This window comes from Macrotis lagotis, chromosome 4, assembly GCF_037893015.1.
Source record: "Macrotis lagotis isolate mMagLag1 chromosome 4, bilby.v1.9.chrom.fasta, whole genome shotgun sequence".
NCBI classification, from domain to species: Eukaryota; Metazoa; Chordata; class Mammalia; order Peramelemorphia; family Peramelidae; genus Macrotis; species Macrotis lagotis.
The window spans coordinates 93,811,848-93,828,288 of NC_133661.1; the positions used below are offsets into that span (position 1 = coordinate 93,811,848).

At 37.7% G+C, this 16,441-nt stretch overlaps 1 protein-coding gene across 4 annotated transcripts in view; it reads left to right on the forward strand.

Moving 5' to 3' along the window:
• The first annotated feature begins 748 nt into the window (after positions 1-748).
• Positions 749-16,441, forward strand: part of CACUL1 (CDK2 associated cullin domain 1) — an 80,719-nt gene continuing 65,026 nt past the window's right edge. Inside the window, exons 1-3 of one of the 4 annotated variants that reach the window (XM_074233552.1) lie at positions 749-1,172; positions 10,993-11,119; positions 14,544-14,646. In XM_074233552.1, the coding sequence (XP_074089653.1) occupies positions 821-1,172; positions 10,993-11,119; positions 14,544-14,646 (582 nt within the window). In that variant the 5' untranslated portion in view covers positions 749-820. The remainder of the gene's footprint in view (positions 1,173-10,992; positions 11,120-14,543; positions 14,647-16,441) is intronic. The other 3 variants (XR_012477870.1, XM_074233550.1, XM_074233551.1) reach the window with 3 other exon arrangements.

The window sequence follows — 16,441 nt, forward strand, 5'->3', positions numbered from 1 at the left end:
ATCGGCGGGACTTGGATGCCCTGAGACGAAGGGGGGTGATGGCAGATCTGGAGCTCCGTCGCTACACAAACTATCAGCCCGGACTGGCGCCGCAGGGGTGACGGCCCCCCGAAGCGGCAAGGCAAGCAGGGAGGGGAGCCTCTGTGTGGGCGGAGCTGTCCAGGCCGCGTTGTCCCGGCAACCGCGGGGGACGGGGCGGGGCCAGAAGCCATCGAGCCCCCCCCCTTCATCGATTTCCAGCTCCAGGGATTGCGCAAACGCAGTTCGCTTCCTCCGTCACGTGCCGCGGAGCTCGTCGCGGGCGGCGCCGCCGGGGGGCGGAGCTCCGCCGAAGCCGCGCTACGCCGTCCCCTCGACACGTGACCCCCGCGAAGCCTTCCTGCCGATCCGCCCGCCAATAGTGTCCCGGGGGGGGCGGGGCGCACGATGGAGGCCCGGCCCCTCCTCCTTTTCCCTTCCGCCCGCACCACGTGTTCCGCCGGCCCGGCTTCCCTCCTCCCTTCCTCCTCTCGCCCCTTCCCTCCCCCCCCCCCGGCCGGCCGGAGCTGCTGTAAAATGTCGTGAGCGGCCCGGCGGCTTTACGGCTCGGCCGTTCGGGACCCGCCGCCAGCGCCGGTCTCCCCGAGTCTCCCCCGACGCCCCCCGGCCCTCCCTCGGCCTCCCGGACTGCTCGGCCCGCCCCCCCGCCCCTCCGCGATGTGAGCGCCGCCATGAGGCTGCGGCGGCCCCCGCCCCGGGCTTGAGGCGGCAGGTGTCGCGGGCGGCGGGCGCGCGGAGCCGGCGGAGGGCGCGTCCCGCGAGGCGCCCCGGGGCCGGAGCCATGGAGGAGAGCATGGAGGAGGAGGAGGGCGGCGGCGGCGGCGGCTACGAGGCGATGATGGACGACCAGAACCACAACAACTGGGAGGCCGCCATGGACGGGTACCGGCGGCAACCGCCGCCCCAACCGCCGGCCCCGGCCTCTTCGTCCTCGGCCCGGGAGCCGCCGGGGGCGCCGCTGCTGGCCGTGCCGGCCGCGGCCCCCGAGAGGAAGGGCCCCAAGGAAGGGCCGGGGCCGCCGGCCGAGCCCAACGGCGTGACGATGATGATGCTGAAGGGCTGCGACGCGGCCAAGGCCGCCGCGGCCCCCCCGGGCGCCACCATCAACATCAACACGTCCACGTCCAAGTTCCGTGAGTCCGCGCCGGGCCCCGGGGCCGCGGCCCGCGTGTGTCCCGGGGTGGGGGAGGGCCCGGCCCGGCCCGGCCTGTCTGGCCCGGCCCGGCCCGCGCGCGGCCGGCCCTGGGCTTGGCGCTCCAAGCTTGACCCACCCGGTACCCGACATGGGGGTCCTCGGATCTCCTCGGTGTTGGAAAAGCGCCTTCTCGAGGAGAGGCGCCCGTCATAACGGGGCTAGTCTAGTTTGGTTCTTTTTGGCCATTCAAAGGAGTTTGTTTTCAGTGGCATCTGGCGAAGCAACTTTGAGACTAGGTTCCCAGTTACTGATTAATTTTCTGCAGCTGTGCTATAATTGCCCAATTTGCTATGTAGAGCAAATATTTGACTGAATTACAGTGCCTCATTATAGCATGATACAAATTTTACTGATAATGGATCATATTGCTCCCCCCCCCAATAAAGATGATGTTGATTGTGGTGGAAAAAATCCTTGAATTTCTAATAAGGTCCACGGAAGCACTTCTCACAGTAGGCAGGTTGGCTGAACGACTTGTACCACAGCTAAGAAAATTTTCTTTTGATGCTTAGTGTTAACACATGAATATGAAAAATACTCAGGTTGAAGATAAACGAAAACGAGTGCAGGCAAAAGCGTTTTTGATTTCATTTCATTTTGTTCTAATTAGGAGATGTTTGAAAGTCATTTGATTTGGAATTCAGGGGATTTTTTTTTTCCTTTGGTAAGTCCTGAATAAGGTTTTGCCACATCATTTTGTAGGGGAGTTGTATCTATTTGCAAAGAGGTCAGTTAACGCAATCAGACCTTAATGAACATATATGTATTCCCTTTTGGCAGTTTGTCTTACCGGTTGCTTAAAATGCTTGCTAGGACTGAACTTCATTTCTGAGTGATAAATGATAGGTTTGTGCACCGGTTGATCTCATGCAGAGGTATTTTATAGCTGTAAAGCACCACTGACGTTGTCTTATGTCTTTACGTTCTTGGTTCCAGTCTATCCTTGTAGTTGCCTCTTTTCATCACTCCCTACAACTGATATTTTACCGTTAACTATTTCTGCGTGTTTGGTCCAGTGGAGCTGTGCCACCACAATCATTATCCTTTTTAAAAAAGTAGATTTGAGGGGCAGCTAGGTGGCGCAGTGGATAGAGCAGCGGCCCTGCAGTCAGGAGGACCTGAGTTCAAATCCCATCTCAGACACTTATATTTACCTAGCTGTGTGGCCTTGGGCAAGTCACTTAACCCCATTAGCCTTGCAAAAAAAGCCTAAAAAATGTAGATTTGAAAAAAGGCAAGTTTGAAAGAGGCTGCATTCTAAGACATTGTTGGTGATCCTCTGCCAATCAAGCATTACTTTAAGGAAATTATTTTATTGATTTTTTTTCTAATTCGATAAACACATTTCAACATAATTGGTTTCCTTGGTAATCCTCTGTATTTTATTTTATTTTTATTTATTTTATTTTTGCAATGCAGTGGGGTTAAGTGACTTGCCCAGTGTCACATAGCTAGGCAGTTTTTAAGTGTCTGAGGTCAGATTTGAACTCGGGTCCTCCTGACTCCAGGGCTGGTGCTCCATCTGTTGTGCCATCCTTATTTTATGCATTTAAAAAGATTACTTTGAGAAATGGTCCATAGACTTCTGTAGGGTTCCATGACACAAAGTTAAGAAGCCCTGCTCTAAGATGACACTGATGAAACTTCCTGAAAAAGCTGGATGTATTGTTTGCAGAAGGTCCAATTCCTTGTCTGTAAGCTTTATGGATCCAACTTGACCTGGAGCTAATTATGTTGATCTCTGCTTGCTAGTTCCAAAATGCAAGTTTTCCTAACATTTCTTAATCTTTTTTCACTCTAACTTTTGGCACATTGTTGTAATCTAAATATTAGATGTTAGGTTGCTAGCTTGACCTCTTTCAGTCTTGTGTAACTAACACCAAAGATTTTCATGTCTTGCTTCTCTGGTTTAGGCCAATATTTGACTTCGTTGAGGTTTGTCAACTGAAAATGTAGATAGACTCCATTCACTATTGGTATGTTTAGTCTTACTGTAGGATAATTGTCAACACCTGCTTCATTGTATCTTTATGTACAGTGTCTAAGTTTGACTAAAAAAGGACTGACTTCTTCACTCATTGATTGTGTTATAAGAGGGAAGGATTGATTGACTTTGGCTATAGAGAATTCCTTAAGATCCTAACCTTTCAGATTCAAAGTTATAGAAACATCAAATCTTTTTTAGTGAATTTTTGATAGGAGTTAATGTTTCAGATTTACTCTGCAAAGATTTATTAGATTGTTACTGCAAAGCCCTTGAAAGTACATAATCTCACCATAGTTTCAAGTAGTATCATTTTTATTTTTCCCATTTTACGGATGAAACAGACTTGTATTGAAGTAACTTTTCCATCACTGTACAAGTATTAAATAACAAAGCCAGGGCTTCAAATCCAATTTGTTTCTTACTATTTAATTTTTGGACAAGATCTATAATTTCTCATTGTAGAAAACTCCTACCAATGGAGAAAAGAAGTTTCTCTGCATCTACTAGTTTTAGAGAGTTGCCTGGGGCAACTGGCTTAAATCTATCCAGGAAGTGTCGGGAACAGGACTTGAACCTATGTCAACCTTGACTCAGCCTATTTCTCTCCCAACTTAACTGTCCTGTCACCTCTAAATTAGTACTATGAAAGATAAGCAATTATCAGAACTTTAAGTATGACATCTAGCAATTCAAATGATGAATCAACTTTTAGTAATTTTTTTTTGCTAAATTTGATATTTGAATTGAACCTTGGTATCTAGTCCATACAAAGGTTGATGATCCCGTGCTTTTCCTTTAACTATCTTGTAGAGATTGTGTTCACTTCACATTGCTACATTACAGTCTAAAGAACCATGTTGTAACTTTAGAAGTACATAGTTGTGTCATACAGTAGCTGTTCCAGAAGAACTCAGATGATGATCTTGCCAATTGTAGAAAGTGGCAGGCTCTCATAAGCAACTTTCCATTCTTAAAAATACTTAGTGAAACTTTATCAAATTCCAAGACTTCTCCTCAGCAGAAAACAACCATATCTAAGTGAGACCTGCAAACTTAAAGGAAAAGACTGGACAAGAACATGTTTTCTGTGCAATTTTCAAGTGTATTGTCTTCTGAAGTATCAGTTGGAGTGAGGGAAGTCTACTGAGGCCTTTCAAGTAGCTAGAATATTAGACTGTCGGAAATGTAGATTATATATGATATTGATATGGAAAAGATTTTAGAAATGTTGTCTAACCTCTGCATATTACATCTGAAACTTAAGGCCCCAAGAGATTGGGACTTTTGCCAAAATCACTAAATAGCAGAGTTAGAATTTGCTCCCAGAACTTACCTATTATCATCATTGGTGGGAGAAAGGGTATAGAGAGGACTAAAGGAATCTGATGGAAGAGGAAATATGTAAATTTTGTTTAATCTTGTCAGATACCCTGTGCTCTTAGGAAACATTTTGCTTGAACCAAGTCTTTACAATAAATTCAGAGATTTTTGCTTTGTCCAGAATTTCTATATTCAATATTGCTCAAAAAAAAAAGCAAAAATAAATACTAAGAAACCTCTTAGAATAGTCTTTCTTAGCTTACTTTTAACTGTTTTTGTTTCCTTGGGACTTAGTAACATATCTGCAATGATTTGGTTTGTAACTTGGCAAAAAAGCAAGAGCAATAAGTGGGGCATGATAGTGTTTTTTTTAATAATGCAGAAAGTAGATTTAAATGATTTTATTTCCCTTTTAGAAACAATTATTAATCCCATATTGTACTAAAAATGTCAAAAGAACTTAGTTTTCATTATCAGAAAGAAACTGAAATGATGTAGATTTTAAAGACATTTAAAACATATAAAATATAAAAACAAATATAAAAAATTTCTACTTTTAAAATTCTAATAAATTTGAGGGTTACCCTAACACTTGACTTTTGTGCCTTGAATATATCAGAGCAGTAGAATATTTGGATTGTTTAAGCTGTATATAAAAAACTATGAACTACATGTATAATAATCATTATTATACATATCTATTACTTCATTTTTATTTTTTCTAAAAAGTCATTGTTGACTGATTTCTTTATAAATTTAGGAAACTTTTCTTATTTTTCATTCTCCTCTATGGCAACTGAAGTTGACTAATCCACTCCTCATTGAAATTCTATAAAGTTTGAAAAAAAAAACGAGGATAACCAAACATTCACAAAACTGTGGAAGTCAAGTGAGAAGAGAGTTTCAAGGAGGAGTGGTTGGTTGTCAGAGAGGTCAGGAAAATGAGGACTGAGAAAAGTGCCCCTAGAGATACTGCTGAGACAAAGTCTAGTGTCAGGTTAGTGGTGGGCTTAAAAATGCAGAAGATTTATGCTCTAGTTCTACTTCTTTACATGTATTACTTTGAAACTCCCTAGTCTTTCTCTTTCTCTACTAAGACCTTATGTAATTATACTAAAGTTGATGGAGGAGTTGTCTCATGACAGAACCAGAGCACATTCTTGTTTCTCCTTTGCTGGTAATTTTTTTTTCTTTCTCTTCTCTGAAGATCTCTCCTAAATTTCTATCTCCCATACTTTAATCTGTGTCCCTATCCAGTTTTTTTTTCAGCACCCTGTAAGACAGTTTATTTGAAGAGTTTGAGATGAATTGGGTTCATCAAGGAACAAAATAGAATTTGTATTTTCAAATTGCTTCTCTCCTCAGAAACCATTTCTTCTTAGGTATTCCAGTGGTCAGTTTGTCTTTTGTCTCCCGGATTAGAAATCTTGGAAGTTCAGGATCATGAATTTAGAGTCAGAAAGGAACCTTAGGTTCATCATAAAGTCTAAGTCTTTCATATTATAAACAAGAAAAACTTAAAGTCCTACAGAAAGTAGAGCTGGGATTACTTCCCATTTCAATTTATTTCAAACTTTTTACTAGTACCTATTTATCTCTTTTGGAATGTGTCCAAACCCTTCTTATTCTTAGTGCTGCCACTCCAGGCCAAATTCCTATGCCTTAGAGTAGGAAGGGACCTTCCAGCCTTTGTTTTACTTAATATTTATATTATTGTAGTAATCTTAATGGTCATCCTCCACAACCTCCTATCTGTGTGTGTGTGTGTGTGTGTGTGTGTGTGTGTGTGTGTATGTGTGTGTATGTGTGTGTGTATATATATATATATATATACATATATATATATGTTTTTGACTAATCCTTCTAAAACATTTTTTCTCATATTTTAACTTGCTCAAGAGGCAGAGTGGAGTAGTGGGAAGAATATTGAAGTCAGGAACTTGGGTCAATTTGTGTGACCATGGAGTCTCTGCATCCATTAAATGAGGGGTTTGGATAACATTATTTCTAATAGCCTATTGATTTAAGTTTATGAATTTATGTTGCCTTTTTTTGGGGGGGCTTAACAACTCTGTAATTGACTGAGTTGCTTGCCAATCTTTTTTTCCTTTTTGTCTTTAACTTATATTATTTTATTTTGTTTAGGTAGATCCTTCTCCCTTGTATGAGAAATCTGAAATACCCAACCTCTTGGGATTTTATTTACAATTGAGAGGGCTATGTTGAAGTTTTTGCTTGAGATCATAAAAAGCAAATCAGAAACTAAACTCTTTCTGGTACATTATTATAGGATTGTAGATTTGGAACGGGAGGGAACCTTGAGACCAATCCCAATTTCCTTGGCATGCTATAGATGAATAGAATTGATCTGGATACTCATCACATTTGTGACAATGATTGTAGGATGAGCCTAAATAAAATTTCGGGCCAGTATTAATTTGCCTTGAGTCTAATGTAGCTAAAATTATCATAGCCCCATTGTGTACTTAAAGGTGACACTTGCAAATTATGGACATTTAAAATTTTTTTTTAATTTTAGAGGGGATGAGTGGGTAGGATTTTGTGGCTCTCTAAATTTGACTAAGGGAATGAAGTGATATTGCCAGGGCCAAAATAGTAAAAATAGCTTCTAGTGGCTCCATTCCTTTTTTTTTTTCCTTTGTGCTTGCCATTTAGGAAGAAGGTATGCTTTTGCAACTCTTACTTGAAGTTTCATTTGAAATTGTTTAGACTTGTCTGAGCTTTGCCTGATGAGACATGTTGATGATAGTCAAAAGATTTCAAAGATTAAAATTTGGAGTTATGATATTAGTTTTTCATGGAATATTTAACAGTGACCACTGGCTGACTTTTCAGGAGTTGCTGAGATTGAGTAGAATGATATAGAAGTAAATTGGCAGTGGCAGTGGCAATGAGTCCACTACTGTAGTTAAGACCGACCAAGTCTGAATTATTAAAATTTTCTATGATTTCTGAACCAGTTTAATTTAATCCCTGTGCTAAAAGTTGAACCAGCCAATTTGAATCTTTTAAAATTTAAAACTGATAAATTGTGAAAATCTAGGCAATTACAAAAGATATTATGGACTCTCATTGTTTTCCCAGGTAACTTGGTTTAACAGGCAGGACCAAACTAGTTAGCTACTTTACTGAATGGCTTCAACTTACATGTTGATATCTAAACTCAGACTGTTTGATATATAAACATTTAATTTGGCAAGGATTTCTGAAGTTGTGTGGGAATTGAGAATGCTTTTATTTATGTTGGAATAAATTATATTTTAATCGTTATCTAATTACTAGTAATCTGGTTTTTCTAAAACCTCATAAACTGCCAAATGTATTTTAACCAGTTCTACCTACTCCCAAATTTATCATATGATTTCTGGTCTGAATCACTTGAGTGATAAGTAAGTGTATTATATTTGAAATAAACCATACTTTTCACTTTATAAAATATCTATTTGATACAAACTCCTTGAGAGTAAGGATGATTTCATTGTTTGTGTTTGTATCCTAGGGTCTTGAAGTCTGTTGTAGACAATAAATATGTTTCTTGCTATAACAGAAATATTTTTTTTACTAAGTACATTGCTAATCATTTTTGTCAAGATTCTTATTACATCATGCTAGACTAAATGTATGTACATGTATGCATATATTTGGGATCAAGGAAATGCTGTAAGTATAGTTCTTAAATTTTATTAAAGAATTTGAGAGTTATTTCTTGAGCATCAGTAATATACTTAGGTCTATTTGAAACTGGGATAATACTTAGACTTATTTGTTAATGGTTGGGAGCAAGTTTCTGGTGAAGTGCTTGGACCTGCACTGCTTAACATTTTTATAAGTGACTTGGATAATTAATCCAGATTTAGCAGTCAAAAAAAAAAACCTCAAGAAGCTTGAGAGAACTGTCCCAGAAATCCAAGTCTTTTTTTTCACTTAATTTTTAAAATAATGAAGTCTCCATTATGTAAATTATAGCTCCCTTTTCTTTTTGAGAAGTAGTAAACCCCCCAAAAAAGCCTTTTGTGGATAAAAGTCAAAGATTTTTAAAATGTCATGAAATTAAAATCTTGGTATAAAATTCAAAACTGTTATTCTGACTGAAAATATTGACTATAAAATTGCATGAGCTAGGCTAGCAGATTTTAGAAAATCAACTATCAAGTTAAGATTAGAGAATGAGGAAATGATACACACTCTTTACTGTTACTTTAATTTTATTTTTACTCTAGAGATTTTGTCATATAGAACTGAACCCAAATTGATAAGTATTTCCTTTGGGTAGCAATACTGTTCCCATCAACTAAGCCATGGGAAATAAACCATGTTGCTGTGTTTGTGATACTTGCCATTTTAAGTTCTGCTGCTCTGATAACTTTTTCAACAATCAATCTTTTTTTACTTTTTAAAATTGTTTTTTGAATTTTACAATTTTTCTCCCCAATCTCACTTTCCTCCCCTCACTCCCCACAGAAGCCAGTCTGATTGTCTTTGCATTGTTTCCATGCTATTATTGATCAAAATTGAATGTGCTGAGAGAAAAATCATATCCTTAAGGAAAAAATAAAATATGAGATAGCAAAATAACATATTAAGATACCTTTTTTTTTTAAAAAAATTAAAAGTAATAGTCTTTGCTCTTAGTTTAAATGCCACAATTCTTTCTTTGGGTACAGATGGTATTCTCCATTGAAGATACCCTAAAATTGTACCTGATTGTTGAACAGGTGAAATGAGCAAGTCCATTAAGTCCATCAACCTCATGTTGCTGTTAGGGTGTAAAATGTTTTTCTGGTTCTGCTCATCTTGCTCAACAACATCAGTTCATGCAAATCCTTCCAAGCTTCTCTGAATCCCCATCCCTCCTGGTTTCTAATAGAACAATAACATACATATGTCACAATTTGTTTAGCTATTCCCCAATTGATGGACATCCACTCAATTTCCAGTTCTTTGTCACCACAAACAGAGCTGCTATGAATATTTTTGTACAAGTGATTTTTTTTAACCTTTTTCCTGATCTCTTCAAGGTATAGACCCAGTAGTGGTATTGCTGGATCAAAGGGTTTGCACATTTTTATTACTCATTGGGCTCAACAATGAATCTTGATGGTTTTACTAAGAAGAAAACTTTAGCAGGGCAGGGGTTAGCTTGGAATTTAGTTGACATTTATAATTCATTCACAAAAGGATCACAAACCTAAGAGTCAGAAAATACACAATCTAACCTTTTTGCTGAGTGGGATACTGGCCCAGTCAAATTGATTTCCTAGCTCTTGGGTAGTAAAAAAAATATTGAGGTAGTTATCAGCAATTAAGTATTTTTTTTTTTTAGCTTTTGTTTGATGTGGAATTAATCATTAAAGTTCTCGCTTCCTGCTTTTATTTTTAAAAGTAACTTTGGAAATATCCCTGAAACATAGCAGTTGTGAAAATGTGATATACTTTTTGAATTTAGAATGAAATTTAGAATGTTATAACACTACTATAACAAGATTTTAATATATTGCTTCTTAGTAAAAATCTATCCTCAGTAAATTTGTTTTCTTATTTAAGTTGTAGGTTTTGTTATTTGAGAAGAAATGTCTTTTAACATGATAAGATATTGTCTAATTATCATGTAGATGTTTAAATAGGAAATTTTGTGCTTAGCTCTACCTTTTTTAGTTTCATTTTGGGCATTATCCTCTCACAGTCATCTCATCTTTGGAGCAGAACTAATAATGATTCACCTTTTAGAATTGTGTGTGTGGGGAAAAAAAAAACTTGGAAAAAAATGTGAAAGCTTGAAGTGAAATAGTAAATCTAAAGGAAAGGGTTATCTGTCAACAATACTGTCAGAGTAATATTATTCTTATTGACTTTTTCCCTTGTAATATTAGTGTTAATCACTGTAAGGGCTCTGAGGTATTTGCTTCAGGTTCTGTCACAGATCTCAGCAGGATTCTTGAAGACTATCTCTAAATTATCATGGACACTTAGTCTCCCCATTCCTGCTCTGAGTTCATTTTTGGGTATTTGATCTTACCTTCTTTTGAACTTTAAAGTATACCAATAGGAGTATATTTGCCTTCTTAGTTATAGTGAATGGATTATGAATTAGAGTTTGAGAACATTTTAATGGCATCTGAAGCTTTGGGAAAAGGAGCAAGAGAAACTAATGATATCAGCCGAATTTGCCAAATACTTTAATTGTCAAAGATGAACTGTTTAATTTCCAGGATATTATTTTTTTGAAGCATAATTGATAGCTATTTTAAATCAATGATTTGACAATTTTTCTTTTTTGTTGAAATGGGATGGATATTAGGAATGGAGTCATGATTTGAAAATACAGGTCAAGTTCAAATGGGGAGTAGATCAGATATATCCAAAAGTATCATAATGAAATTGGTTCACAATTTTAAATGCCATATTTGAAAATGATTTTTTTTATTTTTAGTAATGAATGTTATAACTATTGAAGATTATAAGAGCACATACTGGCCAAAATTGGATGGTGCCATAGATCAGCTTTTAACTCAGAGTCCTGGTGACTATATCCCTATATCATATGAACAGATATACAGGTAAGACCATCTTTAAAGGACTGAATTTTTTTTTAACCATGATGTATTTATTGGTCTATTTGTAATTTAAATGAGATAGTTTTTAATTCATATTTGTAGTGTAATTTGGTCAATTTCACAAACTACAAAATTATTATCTGTCCTCATCCAAAATCTTTCTCAGAGGTGTTGTCAGAATTCTACTTCAATCTAGGTTTCATTCCCCCCCCCCCCCGCCCCCCGCCTTGCTCTACTTTCTTTGCAGATATCAGAGTTCCTCACTCTAGATTGAAGCCCATTAAAATCTTAGTGTTCTTTGCAGTGAGTTATCTGGTGACTGACAGATTTTTTTGTTCCGAGAAAGTTGGTTTCTTTCTAGCCCTCAAGGGTACAAGAGTCAAATTCTTTATTCCCAGATTTATAGGAGTAGCCATTATGGACATTTTTTAAAATTTATTTTTATTAAAGATGTTATTTGAGTTTTACAATTCCCCCCAATCTTACTCCCCCCCTCCCCCACGGAAAGCAATCTGTCAGTCTTTACTTTGTTTTGTGGACATTTTTTCTATCTAAAATGTTTGAAACATGCATCTTATTAGCCTCACATAGGCTTAATATACATAGATAGTCTACTTGCCCAGCACTGTGCTAAAGGTTGGTGAAACAAAGTAAAAGCATTTAAAGAGTTGTAGACCCTAAGGGATCTTATATTCTGATGGGGGAAGATGACTTCTTATAGGTGGAGCTGAGCAAAGGGAAGAAGGGTTTGTTCTAGAGTACTAAAGCTGCAGATAAGAAGTGTTTGAGAGAGTTTGGTCAAGAATGAAGTGAAATGTGGCACCAATAGGGAGGTACTGATTAAGCACCTACTCAGACACTGTGCTAATAAAACTCTGGGGATACAGAAAGGGGGAAAAGAAATCAGCTATTATGATTTGGATCCTGCCAGGATTTTCACTTCATTCTTGCCAGTCTAATACTAACTGCTCTACAAAATAGCCTTGCTTCCAAACTCCTGGTAGCTAAACTTTATAATCACCTTCTAACTTAATTGACAAGAGTTGTCAGAAATTGTTCACTTTCCAGCTTTGTTCCTATTAATTCCTTCCCAATTAATTCATTTTCCAAAGGTTTGTTGTCTTATACCAATGCTATTTACTGTCTTCCTCAGTTAGGAGGTAGGATAGGACTTAGGATGGGACACTTTTAACATCTTTATGTTCAGTTTTCATGGGAAATTAAGAGAAACTGTAATTCCTCTTAAGGCTAACTAGTAGGGCTAATATGCAGGCACCTTCCTAGCAAGTTAGGCAAGAAAGGTTGTTGCTTTATAGCCACAACTTCTGTTGTATAATGGATCTAGATTAAATGAAATTTGGATGAAAATTTTAATAGTTGCTTTTCAGTTGCAAGTGTTTTACATATATATTGAAGTAAAGTAATAAACAGTTTATCTGGACATCAATCTCCTTTCCCATCCCCATTTCAACTATCTAGAATGTTGTTAAAAACATAGATGAGTAAAAAAATAACCCCCCCAAAAAGCTGCTACAAAGACCATTCAATTACAATTTATCAACATAAACATAAAATTTACAAACATAATTACTATGTTTAAGGTGATACAAAGATGAAAATCTAACATAACCCCTTCTAAGATTATAATATATTAAAGGATATATGCCACAAACACATTAATAAACATTTCATTGTAGGGAAGGTACATACAGAATGACATGAGATGTAAGTGGATTTCTAGTTGAGGGATCAGGGAAAGCTGCATGGTGGAGTTTGTGATTGAGCAGGTCTTTCAGGGATGGAAGGATTAAATAATTGAAGATTAGGCATTTTAGATAAGTCACATCTACAAATGTATAGAGGTTATGGGTAAATCGAGATTGAGGAATGGTGTATAATCATTTGAAACCTAGACAAAGTAAAAGGGCTAAAGTGTGACATAAAGACTATAAATAGATTGGCTTTAAAAGTTCAGACTGAGAACTTTGTATTTTGTTTGATAGGCAGTGGGACCTCCCCACAGGCTTTTGAGATGAGGAAGAGTTTTGTTGGGAGTGGAGGATAGATTAGAATTTTGTTGGGAGTAGAGGATGGATCAGAGAAGTAAGTGGTGGGAAGAAAGGGAATCAGAAATTTACTTCATTTTCCCAAGATAATATAAGGGCCTATATTAGTTTGGTGGCCCCTGAAGTGAAAGGAAAGAAATAGTTGGGATAACTATTGCTGAGGTTGAATTGAAAGGATTTCAACTTCCTTTATATGTAGGGGATTAAAAAGAGAAGGGGCAGTTGATTCTCACTTTAATCTTGTTGAGAATAATAGTGCTATTAATAGAAAACTTGGAAATTAGGGTGGGGGGGACATGAGTGGCAGGGGAGATGATCAAGTATTCTATTTTGGAGAAATACAGCAGTAGAAATTATGATTCTTTGCTTTTTTTCCTATGAAAGTTTGCTCTGATTCTGTTGACCCTTCTCTACCCAGATTTATCAGAGCTACAAGTAGTCTGATTTCCTGATTCTTTACAATTTAGAAGCAGTAAATTAGAGTGGTGGAGAATGGAGGTGATAGGCAATAGGTATTGCTAGCAACTATGATAGCTGACAGTGATAGAAAAATTACAAAAAGACACAGTTATTAATGCATTTAAATGCTCATCTTCATGGTCTTAGACACTTAATAGCTGTGAAACCCTGGACAAATCACTCTATTTGCCTCAGTTTCCTCATCTGTAAAATGATCTGGAGAAGGAAATGGTAAGCCACTCTATAGTATCTTTGCCAAGGAAATTCCAGACGGGATCATAAAGAATGGTATATACCTGAAAGACAACTGTAGTCCAGAGCCAGAGCTTGTTCTGTGCCTTCCCGTAAACTGCTATACATTTAATTTTTAAAGTATAAAAATATGTTTACTTGTAAACTGCAAATTGGTTAAGCTGAGTTTCTTTTGGGGTGGGGAGATGAACATTATCATTTTGGAACACAGATTCCTAGCATTTGAAACTATTTGTTTGAATTTTAAGTGTATTTCTCTTTGAAAACAAATATTTTAAGATCATGCTATGTACCAAAAGTTTGTGACTTGAGAATTGCTATGTAATAGTTTGCATCCTTTCCCACTTACAGATGCTGTTCTGGTGCTCTTGAAGGGAGAAAGTATAATAAGCCTTTTAGTGACATTTACAAATTTAGATTTCCCTTCCAATTTATTGTCAACATCTTTGCAAGTCATAACCTTAGATTTAGAAACATTTTGGTCTAGTTGGAAGTTGCTTGAGGGCAAAAGTCAAAACTTATTTGGGCCAGTTTTTTAAGGTTTCAATTAATTTTCTGTTGGCTGCTGTCCATTTGCATAGTTGCTTTAAGTTTAAGTTGCTTGTAGGCACTTCACTGTTAAAGGTTTTTTTTTTTTTGTTTTTCTGCAGCTGTGTGTATAAATGTGTATGCCAGCAACACTCCGAACAGATGTATAGTGATCTGATTAAAAAGATAACTAACCACTTAGAGAGAGTCTCAAAGGAGCTGCAGGTAAGGAATCACTTGATCTCTTCCCTGCCCCCCCCCCCCCCCCCCCCCCCCCCCCCCGCCAAATTCATTGTAAATGGTACAGCATGCATAGTATAGTTTTAGGGAAATATCCATTTAACTGGGCACAATGCACTGTCATTATCAAGGCTTTCAAAATTGATTAAATCATATCATTCTTATTGTGGGGATGTACATCTTTTTTTTTCTTTTTTGTGTACATCTGTTTTTAAAGAGTTGAGCTATAGATGGTGATGATTTTTATATTAAGTCTTTCTTCTCTTGTCCTTCCCCTCCTCATAGTCCAAAACAGCACAGGCAGTTGATAAATCGAGTCTCAGAGAATTACTTTTTGACCCTGGACAAGTCACTTCATCTCTGTCTCAGTTTCCTCATCTTCAAACTTGGAGAAATAATAACACCCACCTCCCAGAGTTCTTGTGAAGAGTAAATGAGATGTTTGTAAAGTACATTACAAATCTAAAATGCTATATAAATGTTATTAGCATTATTAACTATTTTTTTTTGCTGTAATTCCATACTTTATAGTTAAGCTGCATCCTCCCTGTACCCTTTTTATTTAATCTGCTTTAGAACATGATGACTTTCTTAAATACCTCTGGGTATAAGTCATATTGAGGTCCATATCATCATTGTATCATAGATATTAACTTGTAATTCAACATCAAACAAATCAACAAGCTAAAATTTGCTTAAGACCTAAGTGAAAGGTACTGAGTGAGTTGGTCCTACAAATATAAGCACATCCGACTTCAGACAGTTACTGGATGTTCCATGGTCCTGGAAAAATCATTTAAATCTCTTTTCTGCCTCAATTTCTTCATCTGTAAATTGACAATAATAGTATCACCTACCTCCCAGGGTTGTTATGAGGATCAACACAGTGCCTGGCACTTAATAGATGTTTCATAAATCCATATTTCCTTCTTTTATCCTTCTCATCGTTCAGGGTTTTTTGAAAAATTTTAAAACAAATTATGACTTGTGTTCTAGTATCAGATTATTTTTGTATTTGGAAAACAGTAAAACTTTTTACATAATAGATGCATACAACATCTCAGAGTAAGTTGGGCAAGTTACTCTGCTGTGAGGAGTCCACCTAAACTTTATTTTACTGCTACCATGGTAAAGTTTTGAGTGATAGGTATCATTTTCTTCCCCCAGTGCTACTTAAATGTATACAGTAATTGAACTTTCAGAAAAGTCTGCAGTTTGTCTGTAGTTTATTGCTTCATAACTATATTTAAAGTTTAAAGGCTATTGAAGCATTTCAGCACTTGAAGAAGATTCATTGTACTGGAGCAAAAGTGTTAACTAGCAGTTTTTGCTCTATAGAAGTTTATGTATGCATAACCTAGGTGTAGACTATTACAATTAGGAGGATGGTACCTATCCCAGTATTCTACATTGATTAGGGGCCAGGGAATAACTGGCTTTCTAGGGAACTTAAAATATGGGGGGAGAGAGAGAGAGAGAGAGAGAGAGAGAGAGAGAAAGAGAAAGAGAAAGAAATGAGAGTGGAATGAGAGTGAGTGTGTGTGTGTTGGGAGTTTGGAGAGGGGTGGGAGGGATGGTATTAAGTATCCTGTGATGGTATTGTTAACACTCTCTAAATTTTCCCCTCCTGGCACCCATTCTGATTGGACTGTTTCCATTCTCCTGATTATCTTTAAGGACTTTATTTTTTTAGGTTAGAGATAGCCTCACAGTCTATTATTCCCTTACATTTGCTCACTCAAATAGCCATTGTGATCTTCAATTACTTTATATCAACTAT